The sequence below is a fragment of the Myotis daubentonii genome, chromosome 7 (genome assembly GCF_963259705.1).
Source record: "Myotis daubentonii chromosome 7, mMyoDau2.1, whole genome shotgun sequence".
Taxonomy (NCBI): domain Eukaryota; kingdom Metazoa; phylum Chordata; class Mammalia; order Chiroptera; family Vespertilionidae; genus Myotis; species Myotis daubentonii.
In genome coordinates, this window is record NC_081846.1 from 48,193,737 (window position 1) to 48,215,890 (window position 22,154).

A 22,154-nucleotide genomic window follows, 5' to 3' on the forward strand; every position below is an offset into this window, starting at 1 on the left:
TAAGATGATAATTTTGTATAGCCTGAGAATGATGTTATAAACATCCAAATGGCCCTAAGCAGAAAAAAAGTTCCCCAACCTTGTAGAATTTTTGAAAAATAACAGATAAATGTATAACAATAAACTAAATTAATTTTAGGAAACATTTGATAGCATAGTGTTTTCAAAAAAGCACAGAAGCAACACTTAAGAGTCCGAGGTTCTAATCTTCTTGTAGCGCTCAACTTTTTCTCTTATTGAGTAGAATAGGAGAAAAATACTTTGCATAAATGTGGAAAGAGCCGAAACCGGTTTGGCTCAGTGGATAGAGTGTCGGCTTGCGGACTGAAAGGTCCCGGGTTCAATTCCGGTCAAGGGCATGTACCTGGGTTGCGGGCACATCCCCAGTAGGAGATGTGCAGGAGGCAGCTGATCGATGTTTCTCTCTCATCGATGTTTCTAACTCTCTATCTCTCTCCCTTCCTCTCTGTAAAAAATCAATAAAAATATTTTTAAAAAAATGTGGAAAGATAAGAAACATGATTTCAGCCCTGATTGGTTAGGCTCAGTGGATAGAGTGTCGGCTTGGGGACTGAAGGGTCCCGGGTTCGGTTCCAGTCAAGGACATGTACCTTGGTTGCAGGCACATCCCCAGTAGGGGGTGTGCAGGAGGCTGCTGATCAATGTTTCTCTCTCATCGATGTTTCTGACTCTCTATCCCTCTCCCTTCCTCTCTGTAAAAAAATCAATAAATTTTTTTTAAAAAAAGGGAAACACGATTTCATTCGCATGGACTTATGTTTCCATGCCTTAGCATTCCCCTAATGATTAAGAAATTTAGCCGTTTGAAAGTACTAACACAAATAAGCTACTATGAAAAGAGAATATAACAATTCATTCAGTGGAGACGAGAAGAGTAGACTTACAACAGAGGGTGGTCATTTGATAATAATTAAAAACTATGTTTTTGAGATATCTACAAAAAAATTCTTCAAATTAAAAATCTTACTTTGGTTTAAGTAATAATTTTAAAAAGGGTCCCAAAGCTCAGATGCTTTAAGGACTAATCAACTAACATAAATAAGTGAAGTTAACCTGGTATAATAAAACAGGAATTGGTGAAAGATATGACAAACTGCATAGAGCTTGACTCGTCTAAAAGTATTCTAATTAAACTATAGACTTAAGAGTGAATACAAGCCAAAGATGGGACACCATTGATATATGGGTAACTACAATAACATGGAACACATCAACTACATTAGAATCATCTATATATATAAAAGCCTAAGTGACTGAACAACTGAACGACCAAATGACTCATCGAACGTTCATTATGACATGCACTGACCACCAGGGGGCAGACGCTCAATGCAGGAGTTTCCCCTGGTGGTTAGGTACACTCCCAGTCAACCTCCCATAGCCCCTCCCCCTGGCCGGTGCACCAACCTCCCCTGGCACCAGCCAGCCGGCCAACACCCATGGCCCCTCTCCCTGGGCAGCTGGCCCCGGGCCCCGATCAGCCCCATTCCCCACCTGTGCACGAATTTGTGCATCAGACCTCTAGTTAGTTAATAATGATATCTACACTAATAAAAGAGAAACATGGTAATTGGCGTACGACGATACCCTTTTCATTGGCTAATCAGGGCTATATGCAAATTAACTGTCAACTAAGATGGCAGTTAACTGCCAACAAAGATGGCGGTTAATTTGCATATGTAGGCACAATGCAGGGAGGCGAAAGGGAAAGCAGGAAGAAGCCCCCTGCCACTGACAGTGATCGGAAACCCAGGGGGGAGCTAAGAGCTGGGGGGCAGGGCAAAGGCGGCCCTGGGGCCGCCTTTGCCCTGCCCCCCAGCCATGATCAGAGAATCAGATGCCTTTGCCGCCCTGGCCAGTGATAGCAGGAAGTAGGGGTGGAGCCAGCGATGGGAGCAGGGCACAGTCAAAGCTGGCAGTCCCGGGAGCTAGGGGTCCCTTGCCTGGGCCTAAAGCGGAGCCCACGATCGCGGGGCCGCCGCAGCTGTGGGTCCCCGTTGCCGGGGCCGGACGCCTCAGCCAGAGGCGTCCTGCAGGGGCAGGGGCGGAGCCCGCGCCATCGCGGCGCCCCCCGCTGCCCAGGCCGGACGCCTAGGCCAGAGGCGTTAGGCCTGGGCAAGGGGCCAATCAGGCGATCGGAGGGTGATGGGGGTCTACGCCTCTGGCCGAGGCATCAGGCCTGGGCAAGGGGCAGAGCCAGAAATCGGAGGGGTTTGGGGGTCCCCTGCCCAGGCCTGACGCCTGGGCCAGAGGCATCAGGCCTGGGCTGGGGACAGAACCAGTGATGGGGGGAAATGAGGGTCCCCTGCCTGGGCCAGAGGCGTCAGGCCTGGGCAAGGGGCCGATCCTGCGATTGGAGGGTGATGGGGGTCAACGCCTGAGGGTTCCCAGTATGTGAGAGGGGGCAGGCTGGGCTGAGGGACACTCCCCCCACACACACACCCAGTGCACGAATTTCGTGCACCGGGCCCCTAGTTGGTAAATAAAATACGAAGTATTTATACTACTTTTTTCTATTTGAACTGTACCACTGGTTAACTAAATAGTAAATGAAGGGAAGATGCTATTTATCAAAAGTATTCCAGCAATAAATGTAGGGATCAGAGTTTGTGTATCATCATTTTACAACTAATGAGGCACACTGATCACCAATTGCTGCTACAGAGAACAAAGACAACGTGTCCTGTGTGACTCTTGGTCCTATCAAAACATTAAAAAAAAAAAAATCAAAACTGAATCTGATCAATTTTCTACAACTATAAAGCTAATAGGAAACAGAAGTAAAAAAGAATGTATTACATCATATACAGGTGCAATCAGTAAAATCCAGCATGTACAATAATGGGAAACACTACAGGACAAATGACCGAGGCAAGTGTAAGATGCCTCACAGGCCAGGGTGAGATTATAACTATTTTTATGGTAATATAATCTGCCTGAGTATCATATGACATCACCTATAAAAGGAAAATATACTGTGTTTTAGAAAAGATGCCTTGGAAGAGGGTTTAGAAAGTACAAAAGTTGAAAAAGTTCCCCCTTTTCATATTTGTCAGTACTGTATTATGTGCAAAATTTAATTTAATTTACTAGTACATACCCTTTTCCTAGATATCTGTTCAGAATAAAAAAGAATCTGATTGGGGGGAAAACAGCAGTAAAAAATAGATGAGCAAAAAGCAAAAATTAGAGACATGACAACATCAGTATTAAACTACATTCTATTAATAGAGTGTTGCTTTAGTTAACCTAAATTGAAAAATAGTATCTAGGCACGTGAATCTGACTGAAATATTATCCTTCTCAAATCAACAAGTATGTTTAACTGATTAGTATTAGACACCTCACAAAATGAGGCCAAGACACCGAGAGGAAGAATTGTAGAGCATATGGAGAAGTTCCACAGGGAACTTTACAAGACAATCTATTTGGAAAATAAGATAAACAAGTGTGCATTCAATAGCAAATAGCATCGGGAAATATACACTTAATACATTTTTCTAGAAACTGTGACTCTATTAATTGTATACGAATTTAGCAGTGTGGTCAAAAAGTACACAAGTAGAGTGGAAATGCTTTGTAGAATTACAGTCAATTTTGTAACACAACATATGTATTCCTATAAATCTCTCTGCTATGGAAAACCGTACAATAAAACCACATGGCTTATGGGGAAAATGGTATTGGGGTATAAAATTCAAAAACTTCAGTGACACATCTTTTAAAAAGATAGAAAACTACTAAAATTGCAACAGCTTTACACATGTTAAATGGTTAAGAATTATATAAATCTACACCAATAAAAGAGAAAGATGCAAATTGACCGTACCTTCACGACATCCACCAGCCAATCAGGAGCTGAGTATGCAAATTAACCCAACAACGATGACAGGTTAATTTGCATGCACAGGCGCCCGGAGGCGTTGCGTACCATCCCAGCCTCTCCGAGCCTCTGGGCAGCGTGGAAAGGTGGAAAGGTGGAAAGGTGGAAAGGCGGCTCTGGGTCTGAGCGAAGGCAGTTCCAGCAGCCAGGGGAAGGAAGGCCCATTCTTGCACGAATCTTTGTGCATCGGGCCTCCAGTATGACAATAAACAAGGCACTTTACTTTGAAAAAGATCTGGGGTTTTCTTGTGGAAGTGAACATGAGAAGGGCTGCAGCTAGTGAGTTACTGTAAAGTAGTGGAAGAAGAGTGATCTGAAATCAGATGGAAAATTTTAGCAGGTGGTGAACTGAAGCAGCTTAGCAGATGTTCGAGGTGTGTGCATGTGTGATTGTTGTGTATTCCTATGAAGCTGTTCAGCTGGGTATGACTTTCTCCTCTCAGTGTTTCTTACAGACAAGATCAAAAAGACAGAGGCAAAGGTGAAATTGCTAAGTTCAAATTGTTTTATAATCAATATATATGAAAAGCCAGCGACCAGAACGCCAGACTGACCGGCCACTATGATGCCCACTGCGGCCAGTGAACCAGCCGATCTGGCACTATGATGCCCACTGCGGCCAGCGAACCAGCCCGATCTGGGGGTGGGGCCAGCTGGCCAACCTTCTGCAGCCTCCGCGCCAGCCCCCCCTACAATCAGCCCCCACCACCCCAATTGGGGCAGGGCCTGCTGGCCAATCGCCCATGGCCCCTTCCCCCAGCCTGCCTGGCTCTGATCTGGCCCCGATCGGGGCGGGCTGGCCAGCCAACCTCCCGCCATCTCTTCCTCCTGACAGACCCGGCCCCAATCTGCCGATCGGGGCCAGGCCGGCTGGACCCCACCCATGCAAGAATTGATGCATTAGGCCTCTAGTACATAAATCAAATGGGACAAATGTATGATTTCAAAACAAGTAGTACCCCAGAATTTATTATATTAGGATTAGAAATAGGGTCAGGAAAAAGTAGTGAAAATATCTGCAGAGTACTTACAAACTACTAAGCACTGAACAAAGTCCTTTATAGGTGTAATTTAAGAATGAGTATATTCTGTATTTTAAGAGATTATTTTTATATACGGTAAAAAGCTTCAAGAAAGGAATGGAGCAATTCTGAACAAGATGAAATAGATCCATCCTTCCCTAACCTTAGAGAGTGTGGCAAATAGGTTTAGTTGTTTGAATGAAAAATATGCAGTAATTGATAAATAATACAAAAATAAAGTCTGTGTTCGTATACTCACAACTGTAAACCTACTTTGGCTCCACCCTGTTTAAGTAGAAACCCTAGACATAATATAAAAACAAATATAGCCCTAGCCAGTTTGGCTCAGAGTCCCAGGTTCGATTCCAGTCAAGGGCAGGTACCTCAGTTGCACGCTTGATCCCTGTCCCTGGTTGGGGCGCACAAAGGAGCCAACCAATTGATGTGTTTCTTTCACATCGAAGTTTCTCTCTGTCTCTCCCCGTTCCTTCCACTCTCTCTAAAAACCAATGGAAAAATATCCTCAGGTGAGGATTTAAAAAAACAAAACAAAGACAAAACCATAAAAAAATTGTGAAAGGTAGAAAAAAGGCAGAGGAGCCAGGGATATCTTGAGGATGACATGGAAGTTTTCAATTTGCCTCCAATACACCATAGACTTCATGCTGGAAAAGCCTGCAACTCAGAAATACCAATGGGTATATGTTTTTAAAAGCCCCAAGAAAAGCTCTTTCCAGACAAAGGAGTGGGAAAAGGATGACTTAGCAAGACAAAACTAATTAACTCTCTCTCTCTCTCTCTGTTACCTAGTGGCTGCGTGGCCAAGGCAAGGCTATGGCATGTCTCGGATGCAGACCAGATCATGGTGGACTGGCAGAGCTGTTTTTTGTTTTGTTGTAACACAGTTTATTGATTTTGTACAGAGAGAAAGGAAGAGGGAGAGAGAGTTAGAAACATCGATCAGCTGCCCCCTGCACACCCCCCCACTGGAGATGTGCCAGCAACCAAGGTACATGCCCTTGACAGGAATTAAACTTGGGACCCGCGCCCCCCCTCCCCCCCGGTCCATAGGCTGACACTCTATCCACTGAGCCAATCCAGTCAGGGCCTGGCAGAGCTGTTTCACCAAAAGAATGAAGCTCGGAAATACATGCACAACTCTAGGATGATTGATGTGCAAACCAAAATGAATGGACGAGCATTGGAGCTCCTTGATCTGTCTGGTGAGAAGCCCCGTTTTCTGTTGGATACGGGCTGCGGTAGTGGGCTGAGTGGAGATTATATCTCTGATGAGGGGCACTATTGGGTGGGCATCAACATCAGCCTTGCCATGCTGGATGCAGCTCTGGACCGAGAAGCACAAGGAGACCTACTTCTTGGGGGCCAGGGCACCCCCTTCAAACCGGGCTCCTTTGATGGTTATATCAGCATTTCTACTATTTAGTGGCTCTGTAATGCTAACAAGAAGCCTGAGATTCCTGCCAAGCGTTTGTACTGCTTTTTTTCTCCTCTTTATTCTTGGCTGGTCCGTGGAGACTGAGCTGTTCTGCAGCTATACCCTGAGAACTCGGAGTAGTTGGAGCTGATTACAACCCAGGCTATCAGGGCTGGTTTCACTGGTGGTGTGGTGGTGGACTACCCCAACAGTGCCCAAGCAAAGAAGTTCTACCTGTTTGTTTTCTGGATCACTGACCTTTCTGCCAAAGGGCCTGAATGAAATTAAGGAAGAAGAGGAGACAGAGAAACCAAGATGGCGGCATAGGTAAATACCTGAAATTGCTGCCTTGCAAAATCACTTCAAAAATACAACTAAAAGACAAAACGGACATCATCCAGAACTACAGGAAAGCTGGCTGAGTGGAAATTCTACAACTAGAAGGAAAGAGAAAAGCCCACTGAGACTCAGAGGAGGTGCGGAAGTAAAGTGCAGAGGTACGGAGGTGGGTGCGGAAAGGGCTGGCATCTGAGGATGTGGTTGTCTTTTTCGATCGGGAGGGAGATACAAGCTCCAGATGGCCCTGAACTCCAGTTCCGGGTGAGTCTCTGGGGACCCAGACTCTTACGGGGAGAAACTGGACTGTCTGGCATCGGTCAGAACTTGAGGGTGGCTTTCTCTCAGAGGTGCTTGCAGTGATTACGCAGACACTGAGACCCGGGGCCTCTTAGGGTAGGACTGAGAATCAGCCATAGCTGTTTGCTCTGCCCTGTTGATTCCCTGAGACCCTGCCCCACCCAAGCTGTGCACAGAGGCTTTTGCATATGAAAGGCCTGGCCCTCTGCAATCTGAAAATTACCTAACAAACTGCAGCTGGGCCAGACAGACCCAGAACTTCCAAAAGAAGGCCCAAGGCCCAAGGCCCCACAGCAGCTTGCATTGCTTCACAGCTGGGCCTCATCTGGGCACCTCCAAACCCCAAACAAAGAAGAGGAATCTGCAGATCTCTCCATAGCTCCTGCTGGGTAGCCTCAGCCAGAGCCTAAATTAGCACTTCCTTAGATCCAAGAGCCAGTGTACCCAGTGGTCACAGTGGGAACATCCAGATTACAACTCCTCAGATCCATAAGCGACACACTCAGGGGGCAGACTCAGTGAGCACCAAAGCCCCACTGAAGCAAGTCTTGCCCCAGAAGGGTGTCTCCAGCACAGAAGTTCTCCCTCCATAACCACAGCTGAATCTCACAGCCAATTGGCCTGGAGGTCAATTCCTCCCAGTGATACCTACAACAATAAAGGCTTAACTACAACAAGACTGTACACAAAGCTCACAAAGGGGTGCACCAAGAGTATCTACCTCCGGTAATTGGGGAGACTGAGCCACTGGGCCCTATAGGACACCGAGGACAGAGAGCCACTCTATCAACACAGGGAAGCATAAAAAATGCAGAGACAAAGAAACAGGTCACAAATGACAGAAATGGAGGAAAGCAAAATATTGGACATAAAGTTCAAAAACACGGTTATAAAGTTTATCAAGAATTTTCTAGAAACCACTGGTAAATTTAGTGAGACCCCCCCCCCCCCAAAATTTAGTGAGACCCTCAATAAATTTAGTGAGACCCTCAAGGTTATGAAAAAGGACCAACTAGAAATTAAGCATACACTGACTGAAATAAAGAATATTATACAGAGATCCAACAGCAGACTAGAGGATTGCAAGAATCAAGTCAATGATTTGAAATACAAAGAAGCAAAAAACACCCAACTGGAAAAGCAAAACGAAAAAAGAATCCAAAAATATGAAGATAGTGTAAGGAGCCTCTGGGACAACTTCAAGCGTACCAACATCAGAATTATAGGGGTGCCAGAAAAAGAGAGAGAGCAAGATATTGAAAACCTAGTTGAAGAAATAATGACAGAAAACTTCCCCTACCTGCTGAAAGAAATAGACTTACAAGTCCAGGAAGCGCAGAGAAACCCAAACAAAAGGAATCCAAAGAGGACCACACCAAGACACATCATAATTAAAATGCCAAGCGCAAAAGACAAAGAGAGAATCCTAAAAGCAGCAAGAGAAAGAAAGTCAATTACCTACAAGGGAGTACCCATACGACTGTCAGCTGATTTCTCAACAGAAACTTTGCAGGCCAGAAGAGAGTGGCAAGAAATATTCAAAGTGATGAATGCCAAGAACCTACCATCAGGATTACTTTATCCAGCAAAGCTATCATTCAGAATTGAAGGTCAGATAAAGAGCTTCACAGATAAGGAAAAGCTAAAGGAGTTCATCACCACCAAACCAGTATTATATGAAATGCTGAAAGGTATTCTTTTTTTGGGGAAAGGTATTCTTTAAGAAGAGGAAGAAGAAGAAAAAGGTAAAGATAAAAATTATGAACAACAAATACCTATCAGCAAGTGAATCTAAAAATCAAGTGAATAAAAAATCTGATGAACAGAATAAACTGGTGAATATAATAGAATCAGGGCATAGAAAGGGAGTGGACTGACAATTCTTGGGGGGGGAAGGGTGTGGGGGGGTGGGAAGAGACTGGACAAAAATCGTACACCTATGGATGAGGACAGTGCGGGGGGAGGTAAGGGCAGAGGGTGGGGTGGGAACCGCGTGGAGGGGAGTTATGGGGGGGAAAAGAGGAACAACTATAATAATCTGAACAATAAAGATAAATAAATAAATAAATAAGATTTGCAAAAGATCAAGTTTCTTTTTCCCAATGCTTTCTGCAGCTGTTTTCCCTTAATGTATTAGATAAATCATCCGGAATTTAAGATTTTTCTTTTGTTGCAGAAAAAAAACAAATAAAAAGGAAGAGGAGGAGGCAAGGGAATACAGCAGGTCCTCGGGTTACATTGGAGATGTGTTCCTATGGCGTGACATAACACGATTTTTGTTGTAAGTCAGAACCCACCTACATAAGCACCTACGAAACTCATATGGAGCACATACACAGCAGTAATAAAGTGAAACAGTAAAAAAAATTTAAAAAATAACAATTCCTGACCTTTACTTGTGATAAATAAATAATAAAAAACATAAAGCACATATGCACATATGTCGAAATGACAGAACTTTTTTTTTATAAATAGGAGATGGCAACATAACAACGTACGTTGAGTCCAAAGTAACCTGAGGACTGAATGTAATCAGTTAATATAAAAATAAATATAACTTTTTAAGTAAGGCTGACATTAGTCATTTTAGAGAATTGTGAATTAAAATTAGCTTTTTAAAAACCTATTATTAGCCCTAGATGGTTTGGTTCAGTGGACAGAGCATCGGCCTTTGTACTGAAGGGTCTCCGCTTCGATTCTGGTCAAGGGCATATACCTGGGTTGTGGGCTTGATCCCCAGTAGGGGGTGTGCAGGAGGCAGCTAATCAGTGATTCTCTTTTATCATTGATGTTTCTATCTCTCTTTCCTTATATTTCCTTATATTCTAGTGGCAATGTCTACCAAAATTACAAATGCAGGACTTCTATAATCTTTTAATTCCATTTCTAGAAATGTATCTTTCCAGTCAACATTTGCATACATGTAAAATGATATACAATATGGGAATGGGAACTGATGGGCAGATATGGAAGACTTTTACCAACTATCCTTTTATGCTTTCTAAATTTTGAACCAAATAAATGTATTACATTTAAAAATAGAATTTATTTTTATCCTCACCCAAGGCTATGTTTGTTTGTGTTTTTTAAAGAGAGAGAGGAAGGGAGAGAGAAACATCAATCAGTTACCTCCTGACAAACCCTCAACCTAGGTATGTGCCCTGACTAGGAATCGAACCTTGAACCTTTTTCTTTTTTAAAGTTCTCTTTTTTAAAAATATATTTTTTATTGATTTCAGAGAGGAAGAAAGAGGGAGAGAGAGAAACATCAATGATGAGAGAATCACTGATCAGCTGCCTCCTCCATACCCCGCACTGGGGGCCCGCAACCCAGGCATGTGCCCTGACCAGGAATCAAACCGTGATTTCTTGGGTCATAGGTCAAGACACTCAACCACTGAACCATGCCGGCTGGGTAAACCTGTAACCTTTTTGGTGTACAGGACAATGCTCCAAAAACTGAACCACAGGGCCAGGGCTAAAAATAGAAAATTTTAAACTTTCAAGTATGACAACTGTTTCCATTTCTTCCTCCAAAAACCCTACCTCCTGCCTAACGACTTGCACAAAATCGATTTCAAAGTCTCTTTTACAAGAATAAATATCCTTAAGACATAGGTATTGACTTTACTAACAACCAAGCTCCAGAACATTTTACTTGTAAAAACCTAAGGTAAGAAAATGCTGCCTGAAACCTACATAATTTAATTTACTAAGGTATCCACAATAAATTCAGTAAAGGAAAAAAAGAAAGAAAATAATACCTTTCATGTTTGAGATCTATAGACACAATGAACTTCAAATGAAACCTTTATGTTGATGAAAATCTCTAGGCCATCATCAAAATATATTTTGAAATAAAGAAAAGTATCCCTAAAATAGGTCTCCTTTAGATATTTTCATTCCACATTACTGTCTCCTTTCAAACATTTCTAAATTTACCATCCCACTGTTTTCCAGTAAAATACCATCATCACAGCTTTTAATTCCTGGGTAAGGACACTGAAATGAAACCATCACCATAGTCTCTCTGGTGTTCTCCACCGTCCCCTCAGTACAAGATTCACCAGCTGCTTCCTGTACTGTATTCTTCTCTCTGCACTGTCAAGCAATGTGTTTCCTGCCACATATATGCAAAATCTCTGCTCATATAACTACTTATTTATTGCAATGTTGCCATAATTCAGACCTTGTGTGTCAGTGTACTCTGTAATGTAGCAATGACTCTGTCTCTTGTTGCATGGCCATGGTGGACAGACCTCTCTTAACAACTGAAGTGAACTCTGAAAAGACCAGTATAACCTGAGGTCATGCCAGGGCTGAAAAACCAGGAAATGCCTTAATCAAGATAGTAGTTTCATTTTCTGGAGCTCTGTGTTCTATCCTCCACTACTATGCCCCCTGAAAGCCTCTATAGGGATGTACTTTTTATTAATCTCTAGTGTTCTACCTCACCATCTGTTGAAGGTTCTTCTGACTCTGAACCTTCTCAAGCACATTGAAATAGCCACAAAAAGGAGAATTTCCAATCTTGCAACAGCAAAGGGAGAAAGGCCCCAGAAGATTGCCCAGACTCACCAAGACCATTTACAGGTGGGCCCAGACAGTCAGATTTCTTCAGAAGTCTTTTTGTTTTCTTTCATGAAGTTAGAAAAAGAAAAAAAAAAGATTCTGTATTTATTTCTTTTTAAACTGGGGTATAAATCTCTCAAACAAGGTTATAAATGTAATGATGGTGAACACCACAGCGTTGCACAAAGCTTTTTGACTATTCACAATTTAAAATTGCAAGGAGGCCATGAAATTTAAAAATTGAATGTAAGACACAGCTCTGCCTAAAAAAAAAAAAAGATTATATAGATGCATGACAAAATCCATTCTGACCAATGTTCTAAATGGTAATTGAAGGACTGTAGACTAACACGTGCCAAACTGTGCGATCTCAAACATAAAGGTATTTTCCTCTTTCCACAGTGTTATCCAGAATAGCAGTCATGGTTGGAAACAAATCTAACCTCTTCAGGAACTATGGAGAGACATTAATCTTCCCCAACTGCTGAAACTGTTAAGGGCAAAGTTTGCTACCTTAACATGAAATTGAGGAACATACACTAAGTTGCTACAACAACTTTCAGTACAACTTCCTGGCCACAACAGCATGGGCAAAATTAGCATTTATCTCTTCAGGTGAAAAGACATTATAAGGGCACAAATCATATATAAAGAGTGACATTCATTCACTTTCTCTTCCTTTCAGCAAATACTCAAACACCGATCCTTTAATACCAAAAAAATCCCACACAAAAAAACATTATAACACAGTTACTAGAGAATTTATGATAATGGTTTATGATTTAAAATGTAACCTTCTTAAAATTACTTCAATCTCTAAATATTCCACATAGCAGTCTTAACACTTTTATAAGCAGAAAATAGATCCTGGCACAGAGACCTTAAAGACTAAAAAACGTAAGAAGAAGAAAAAACTATAGTCAGTATAGAATAAAAGATGAAGATTTCCTAGATAATATGGGGAAAAAATAATATCTTAAAACCAAAATATTCCAATTGTACAAATGAGACTCTCAAGGATTAAATATAAGTAGGTTCAGGGTCTAAAATTTGCAAATACAGATGGCTTATTAGTTTTTTCTTTCTAAACAATGTAAAAGGTATGTAAATGTCTAATCACCATGCTGTATTCCTAAAACTCTTACAGTAATTGTCAGCTATAATTAAAAGTTTAAAAGAAAAATTTAAATTAAAGATACTCAACAACTATTCTTTTATTTAAACCCTTACTCGAGGATATGCTTTCCACTGATTCTAGAGAGAAAGAAAAACATCAATGTGAGACAGATATATCAATGGGTTGCCTCCTGGATGCACCCCAACCAGGATTGAACCCACAACCTGGGCATGTGCCCTCAACCCTTCAGTGCATGGGATGATGCTCTAGCCAACTGAGCCACACAAGCCAGGGCAACACCTCATTCTTTTTCTTTTTCTACTTTTATTGAATTCAGAAAAGAAGGGAGAAAGAGATAGAAACATCAATGATGAGAGAGAATCATTGGCTGCCTCCTGCATGCCCCACACTGGGGATCAAGCCCACAACCCGGGCATGTGCCCCGATTGGGAATTGAATCGTGACTTCCTGGTTCATAGGTCAACACTCAATCACTGAGCCACACCAGGTGGGCCAACACCTCATTCTTTACTGAATCTTCGTGAACACAAGGCATGCATTATACCTGTTGTTTGTAAATAAAGATAGACTCATGAACACCAAGAAGTTATATACACAGTCCCATTATGAGCTGCAGCATATATTCCTGAAATGGTTTTGTTATATCTGCTATAACAAAAAGGGAAAGGAATCTATCAGAATCAAAATTAAATGCAGAGACAGAAAATAAAAAACAAGCCTTCTCTATGACCATATTGGGTCTTTCGAAATAAAAACAAAACAAATTGTGTGTATTTCTTTTATAGCTATGCTGATTTTTTTTGGGGGGGGGGGGAGGGAAAGAGAGAGAGAGAAATCAATGATGAGAGAGAATCACTGATCAGCTGCCTCCTGCATGCCCCTCACTGGGGACCAAGCCCACAACCTGAGCATGTACCCTGACCAGGAACTGAACCTTGATTTCCTGATTCATAGGTCAACGCTCAACCACTGACCCACGCCAGCCGAGCAAAATGTGCTTATTTCTAAATGTTACAGAGGAACTCTGTATACCTAAAACTTGAGAACAGAACGTTTTACTTAAGTCAATTCTGAAAGAAATGTTAAAGACTAATGACTTAGTAATGTAACAGAAAGAGCTCTAGATTTGGAGCCAGCAAACTAACTTGGGTTTGAGGCGTAGTCCCCTGATGTGGTAAGTATATCTTTATATGTAAAATAGGGGAAATACTATAGGACTTTTGTGAAGATCAGAAAAGATTATAGATGACTCTTGCCTTTGTTAACCATGAAAAACTAAGTATTGATGTTATTGGTCCCTAGACTAGTAAGAATAGTCAGTTCAACATTTATCGCTTTCTACACAAATTTGAAGGTAATACCACTATTTTTAGAGTGCCAGACTCAATTATCTGTAATAAATGGTAGCAGTTACATACTTGATATGCAATATAAAGACTTAAAATATTTACTTAAAGTTCTTACTATTTTGGATAATATCATATCAAACTATTAGTCATGGTAACTTTAATTGTCCTGGACTAAATAAAAGAAGTTTCTCAAACATGCCAGATGCTTCTGAATCTAAGCAGCACATGAAGGGGAAATAATTTATTCCCCTAAAGTTTCTTAGTCTATGTTATTCTCTTAAATTGTCATCTTCTTCCCACTCTTTCTTTGCCTAGAAAGTAACTATTTTCCACGCTACTTAAACAACTAAGTTTTTTTAAGCCCCCCCAAAAACAAGGTGGAAGCAGGACAAATTTACTGAAAACTAATAAGAAAATGTAAGTTGTTCTGTGGTAAATGAACAATGTATGAAATAAAACAAAGCATGTTTTCAAAAAATGATGGTTAAAAAACAAAAATATATTCAAAACACAAAATCCAAATATTTAAATCCACTTTAATGTGAACCTTATGCCAACTATTTAGAGTGTCTGCTGTTTTGTAATCATAAAAATTATCAGAAATGTGTATTTGTTCTTACCTTTAGATTTGGGAATTAGCTCTCCACAACTGAGTATCCGCACCTCAGCAAATGGTTTGCTAGCTGCATCTGTTTTCTGATTTTCTATCTCCCTCACAACTTCTTGACCAGAAATCACTTGCCCAAAAACAACATGATGCCTAAAGAGTCACATAAAAGTGATTAAATAAAAACTTCTTATTTTAATATTAATTTAAAGTAGATTATAAAATTAATTAAAATATTTACCCATCTAAATGAGGAGTTGGTTTTGTTGTTCTTTTGGAAATCATCAGACAGAAGAATAAAAACAAAGTCAGAGAAAAACAAAGTTAGCATCTCTACAAAGGAAAAGAAAATAACTGCATTGGAAACAAAGTTGTAAACAAACAAATCATACATTTTAACATAAAACTTATTATATTAAACTGAAGTAGAATAGAATGCAATATGTTTTCCACATAATAAATTTTTAAAAATTTGTTCTGATTATAAAAGTAATACCTACATATTGCTGAAAACTTACATGTATTTAGCATTGTAAGTTAAAAATGGGAAATCTTATAACTGTGCTAGAGGAAACATAAAATGATGTAAAGTTAACATTTTGGTATTATTTCTACCCATCCATGTTTTTGTATGTGACGGGTTCTTACTGAATATTCATGGTTGTATATTGTTCTAACTATACGGACATATCAAAATTTGTCAAACCATTCCACTAGTTTATGGTTTAACAATAGTGTTTTTAATCTTAACATTTTTAAAAAAATATATTTTATTGATTTTTTTACAGAGAGGAAGGGAGAGAGATAGAGAGAAACATCGATGAGAGAGAAACATCGATCAGCTGCCTCCTGCACATCTCCCACTGGGGATGTGCCCGCAACCCAGGTACATGCCCTTGACCGGAATCGAACCTGGGACCCTTCAGTCCGCAGGCCGACGCTCTATCCACTGAGCCAAACCGGTTCCGGCTAATCTTAACATTTTTTTTTTAAAATATATTTTATTGATTTTTCACAGAGAGGAAGGGAGAGGGACAGAGAGTCAGAAACATCGATGAGAGAGAAACATCGATCAGCTGCCTCCTGCACACCTCCCACTGGGGATGTGCCCGCAACCCAAGGTACATGCCCTTGGCTGGAATCGAACCCGGGACCCCTCAGTCCACAGGCCGACGCTCTATCCACTGAGCCAAACCGGTTAGGGCTAATCTTAACATTTTAAATAGTTAAATCACAGATCATATTCTGATGGCTCTCACACATTTCCTGTTGAACCTGAACGGAAAATACAGTGTTTATAAATTGTTAAATTACCTGTTAACATTTAAAATTTTGGATACTTTTACATAAAAATTTTAGACCTTCTGAAAACCTAGAAGATGTAGAACCCGGCACATGGAAATAGTTGGCCAGACTGAGAATCCCTGCCTTCTTTAGTACAGGAATTAATAGTTTGGTTTCTTGTCCCAGTAGTCTTTACTTATATTATTTCTTAAGACCTGTAGTTTTTTGAGTTTATTACCCCTCTCATAAAGTAAACTTCATGTTGAAGAGAGATCTTGATTAAAACTTTGGATAAAACCCCAAGAAAGAAAAAATTCATTTTTTGTGAATAAAGTGTATTTTTAAAATCCTTTCTTTTCCCATATCAGCCTTAAAAGCTCTGTGGTTAAAAGAAGGCTGCTACTGCCCTAACCAGTTTGGCTCAGTGGATAGAGCTTCGGCTTATGGACTGAAAGGTCCCAGGTTCGATTCCGGTCAAGGGCATATACCTTGGTTGTGGGCACATACCCAGTAAGGGGTGTGCAGGAGGCAGCTGATCGATGTTTCTCTCTCATTGATGTTTCTAACTCTCTAGCCCTCTCCCTTCCTCTCTGTAAAAAATCAATAAAATATATTTTTTAAAAAACAACAGAAGGCTGCTACTTGAGTAGCTAGTAGGACATACAAGATGGGCATTGTATAAGATTTATTATTTTCTAGAAATCTTATCAAAAAAGACATTAGAATTTTGGAAGTAGAAACACCATTTAACTATTAGTTAGCCCGAGCTGGTTCGGCTCAGTGGATAGGGCATTGGCCTATGGACTGAAGGGTCCCAGGTTAGATTACGGTCAAGGGCACGTGCCCAGGTAGTGGGCTGGATCCCCAGTAGGGGGCGTGCAGGAGGCAGCCAATCAGTGATTCTCTCTCATCACTGATGTTTCTCTCTCTCCCCCTCTCCTTTCCTCTCTGAAATCAATAAAAATATATTTGAAAAAAAAAAGTTAACCATTGGTCAAAGCACATACAAGACTACTAAAAAAAATTCTAACATATACATTTATTTTTAAAAGTCCACCTTACTTTTAAAACTAATAACCCATTGTTTCCTCACTGTTAACAGCTATGCTTACTTGAACTTGCTAAAAGCACCTAGAAGTGTAAAAACCTAGGTGTATACCTTGTATGTATTATGGTATATTCAGTGTGCAGGCGCGCGCGCGCGTGTGTGTGTAAAATCTGCATCTAGATACAGTTAATCCTCACTCCACAGATTTCATATTTGCAAGTTTACTTGCTCACTAGAACTTATTTGTAATCCCTAAAGCAATTTCAGTTATTTTCATGGTCATTCTCAGACTGGTGAAAAAGGTTGTTGGTAAGAAATATGGAAAAATGGGAATTCTTGTAACAGTGCTGGTAGAAACATAAAATGATATCACCACTGTGAAAAACATTCTGATGGCTTCTCAAATAGCTGAAAGTGCTCTGGCTGGTGGGGCTCAGTTGGTTGACCCGTGCACCAAAAGGTTGCTTGTTTGATTTCCAGTCAGGGCACATGCCCAAGTTCAAGAAGCCTATCAATGTTTAGCTCTCTCACATTAATATTTCTCTTTCTTTTCCTTTCTCTCTCTCTAAAAATCAATTTTAAAAGTCTTTAAAAAAAAGTTAAACGTAAATTTCCTCATGATCCAGCAGTTCCAACTCCTAGGTATGTAGCCAAAAGAATTGAAAACGGGGACTCGTGGAAAGAGGTAAGATGAAATCAACACTTAAAGGTAAGATTCAGTGAATATACTTGAAAGATGTTATGAACTTAATAGAGATTTTGGTTAGCACGGGAAGATTTTATCTAAAAAAGGAAAATGAATTATCATGCCCAGTGTTAAGGATCTGATAAAACTGGCACTTACTGCTGATACTAAAGTATACATCTTTTTGGAAGTCAATGCAGCATATACAAAGAAAAACTTAAAAATGTGTAAAACAGCCAGCCAGTGTGGCTCAGTAGTTGAGCATGGACCAAAAACCAAGTCAGGGTTCAATTCTAGTTCAGGACACATGCCCAATTGCAGGCTCAATCCCCAGTGGGGAGCATGCAGGAGGCAGCCGATCAATGATTCTCTGTCAACAATGATGTTTCTATCTCTCTCCCTCTCCCTTCCTCAATAAAAATATATTTTTAAAAAAATGTGTAAAACATTTCAGTAAGTAAACTTGTAGCAACTTATAAGTAAGAAATAATTAAAATACATCAAATAATAGGCACAACAATGTTCATTGCAGCAATTTGGAAAAAAGGGAACTAAACCAAATATTCAAAAATTAAGGTTAATTACCCGGCCAGGTTGACTCAGTGGGTTGGAGCACTGTCCTGTTCACCAAAAAGGTTACGGGTTCAATTCAGGGCACATACCTACGTTGCAGGTTCCATCCCTAGTTGATACACATACAGGAGGCAACCAATCGGTATTTCTTTCTCACATTGATGTTTTTTTCTCTCTCTCCAATCAATATATATCCTCAGTTGTGAATAATATATATAGGTTACTTATATAAATAAAGCACTGTACATTCAAACAATGGACTAACATGTAGCTTTTAAAATGTTAATATTTAGTGATGTGCAAAGAGATTATATTTGAAAGTTAATTATAACCGTATATATACAACACTCACTCTACATACATTTTTATTAGAAAGATGCTCTGGGGATGGGATTGTTTTCTTCTTTTCATTTGTATGGTCTAACTTTTCTTTCTTTTTTATTTTTATGTTTTATATATTTTTATTGATTTCAGAGAGGAAAGGAGAACCAAACTGGGTAGGGCTGTGTGGTCTAACTTTTCTACAAAAAACACAATAAAGTTGTTTTTGTTGGGAGAAAAAAAAAAAATCAGGCCTGGCCAGGGTGGTACAGTGGTTGAGCGTCGACCTATGAACCAGGAGGTCAGGATTCGATTCTGGTCAATGACACATACCCAGGTTGTGGGCTAAATCCCCAGTGGGGGGTGTGCAGGAGGCAGCTGATCAATGATTCCCTCTCATCACTGATGTTCTTTCCCTTCCTCTCTGAAGTCAATACAAAATTTTTTTAAAAAAAATAAAATATAAAAAAATCAGAAACCCTATGGTGTGGGACAAAAGTAGGTTTAAGTTGTGAGTACATGAAAGTTTATTCCTGTATTACTGTTTATTAATTACTGTATTACTTTCCATATAAACAACTGTAAACCTACTTTTCTACCACCCTGTATACACATAATAGAGTACTATGCAGCTGCAAAAAAAGAATGAGAAAGGACAGGTTCATATCTATGAACTGATATGGAGTGATTTCCAGGACATATTAAAAGTGAAAAGAGCAAAATATTATAAATATACCTACTGCACAAGAAAAAAAGGGAAAATAAGAAAATATATATATGTATCTGTGTTTATGTTTGCAGAAAGAAATATAGGAAGATAAACCAGAAACTAATGAGGTTGGTTATTAGCATGGATAGCTGGGTATGCGGTGAAAAAATGGGAATGGAGTGAAGAGTTAGGTGAGTGTGATACCTCAAGGGAATTTTTATTTTGACATTTGGAATCATGCTAATGTTTTATAAACTTTAAAAAAGAAAAAAAACCGCACAAAACAAAACATGGGGAGAGGAAGAACTAAAGGAAATGTCATCAGAAACAAATGATCCTACCATGTTTTGAGTCGTAAAACCACATAAAATTCACACCAAAAAATACTAATCCAAGTAACTTTTAAACATGGCATTTTAACTACATACTCTATGTCTAAAGAAAAAGTAGCTATACATAAATAGTGAATTCTAGTTAATAGGTTATTTTCAGTGATATAGCACGGCAATTTTTTTATTTTTTTTTTAGGATTCTGCAAGTGAGTAGAAATTCTGAAGATAAATAGAAGCCAGGTGTTTCACTGTTGAAGAAGAGAGTTACAAATATGGAATGAAAAAACACTAGGATACACATGGTGCTGAAGGACTTAATTCTTCTCAGAGCAGGAGAGTTTAAGGTTCTTGAAAGGGAGAGCAAATCTGTTCCCATAGGACATGATAAAAATATACATTGCTGACAAGAGCTCTGGTCACAATTTTTTTATAGTCAGAATTACAAAACATCAGCAGTATTAGCTTTGGGGTTACAAATATATTTTAGTGAGTAGGCAAATTCATATATACAGAATCTTAATGAGGACCGATTTTATTTTACTTTTTGTAATTACATAATTTATGGATACTCTATGTAAATATCCTATTCCTTGTTAAATATGCCCTCTAGACCAGCCAGCATGACTCAGTGGTTGAGCATTGACCCATGAACCAAGAGGTCACAGTTCGATTCCTGATCAGGGCACATGCTGGTCAGGGTACATGCCCCGGTTGGGGCCTCAATCCCCAGTGTGGGTGTGCAGGAGGCAGCTGATCAATGATTATCTCTCATCATTGATGTTTCTCTCTCTCTCTCTCTCCCTCCCTCTTCCTTCCTGCCTGAAATCAATATTTATTTAAAAAGAAAATAAAGCCCTAACCGGTTTGCTCAGTGGATAGAGCGTCGGCCTGTGAACTGAAGGGTCCCAGGTTCGATTCTGGTCAAGGGCATTTACCTTGATTGCAGGCACATCCCCAGTAGGGGGCGTGCAGGAGGCAGCTGATCGATGTTTCTCTCTCATCGATGTTTCTAACCCTCTATCCCTCTCAATTCCTCTCTGCAAAAAAATCAATAAAATATATTAAAAAATAAATAAATAAAAATACAGTTTTTAAAAATATATGTGCTCACTAAATTTACCACCTAAAGATAACTCTTTCCTTAATCAATTATTACTGAAATGACTGCAAATATGGTGATTTTTCTGCTGCATCATTCCTTTTACATTGAGTTGACATTTTACTAAGGAACAGCTTTTGTGTTTCCCATTATTCACTCATTTTTTATATCTATGGACTCCTGGAATTGTTTTATTTGACAATCCAATACTTTTTGATGGTCAAATAGTCCTAATATGGCCAGTGGAAACACCACCCCTTCAAACTGGCTCCTGTCTTCTTGACAAGTTTTTCATCATTTGAAAACTTTAGTAGTACAATTCAACTCCCCTTTTAATAATATTCCCTTCTTCAACAATTCCTTATTCCCCCTTCTTTAAAAATGCCCATCCCTTATTGGCCCCTCCTCTACTTATTAGGGATCAAGGGCAGGCACACAGAAAAATGACACACCAAGAGAAATGTTTTCAGCTATCAGATCATAAATACTTACATGAAAAACTGAGAACCATTTGTATCCTTCCCTCTGTTGGCCATTGACAAGAGAAATTCTTTGTTGTGTTTAACAGCAAAACTCTCATCTACAGAGAAGCAAAGTTTTCAGTTACATTACTTATAAACTACCCCCCCCCCCCAAATTACTTCCACTCCTCTTCATGTCTTATGTCCATGTCATGTGCTCTTTAGTACCAGAAAAATTTAAATAAAAGTCAGGTTAAAAGAAGAATCAAATATTAAGCAATTTCCTTCCCCATCTTTTTAACATTTTTTTTTAAAACCTCACCAGAGGATATGTTTAATGATTTTAGAGAGGAAGGTACAGAGAAATATAATGAGACAGAAATATTGATCAGTCGCCTCCTGTATGTATGTGCGCCCTGACCGAGGATGGAACCTACAACCCAGACAAATGCCCTGACCGGGAATCAAACCCGTAAGCTTTTTGTGTATGGGATCACACTCCAACCAATCAAGCCACCCAGCTGGGGCTCTTCATCTTTTTAGATTAAAATATTTTTAATTTTCAATCCTTTGCTATAAACTCCAATTAGTATATCAACCCCCTTTCTTACATTTGTCCTTTATGTTTTTTTGAAAAAGGCAAATTTCTTTGTTTTAACAAAAAAATGAAACTTTCCTAAAAAGCAAGAGAAGAATCCAGATAGAATTTTTTATATTGCCCCCCACTTTAAGAATTGAAAATAAGGAATGCTTCACAATTTTGTGCATTATCCTTGTGCAGCAACCATGCTAATCTTCTCTGTATTATTCCAATTTTAGTATCTGTGCTGCCAAAGCCATACTATTTACTTTACTTCTGAACACAAAGGGTACATATTATTCTGAGCATAAAGAGGTACTCTTTAACTTAATCTCTGCCACAGCATCACTTAGTGCAAAGAGCAGCTTGCCTTCCAATCTTGCATTAGAATGAAAATTA

At 39.7% G+C, this 22,154-nt stretch overlaps 1 protein-coding gene, 1 non-coding gene and 1 pseudogene across 5 annotated transcripts in view; 1 reads left to right on the top strand and 2 right to left on the bottom strand.

Annotated features, from left to right (window-relative positions):
• Nucleotides 1–22,154, bottom strand: part of PPIG (peptidylprolyl isomerase G) — a 50,410-nt gene that overhangs the window by 14,036 nt on the left and 14,220 nt on the right. For 3 of the 4 annotated variants that reach the window (XM_059704180.1, XM_059704181.1, XM_059704183.1), the window contains exons 7-9: nucleotides 21,207–21,294; nucleotides 14,905–14,934; nucleotides 14,677–14,816 (exon numbers count right to left, since the gene is read on the bottom strand). In XM_059704180.1, the coding sequence (XP_059560163.1) occupies nucleotides 14,677–14,816; nucleotides 14,905–14,934; nucleotides 21,207–21,294 (258 nt within the window). Of the gene's footprint in view, nucleotides 1–14,676; nucleotides 14,817–14,904; nucleotides 14,997–21,206; nucleotides 21,295–22,154 lie in introns of those variants that run through there. The other variant, XM_059704184.1, reaches the window with a different exon arrangement.
• On the top strand, nucleotides 2,853–6,668 carry LOC132238765 (probable 18S rRNA (guanine-N(7))-methyltransferase; annotated as a pseudogene).
• Nucleotides 21,912–22,017, bottom strand: LOC132238920 (U6 spliceosomal RNA). Its single transcript, XR_009453895.1, has one exon. It is a non-coding gene; the product is annotated as a U6 spliceosomal RNA (small nuclear RNA).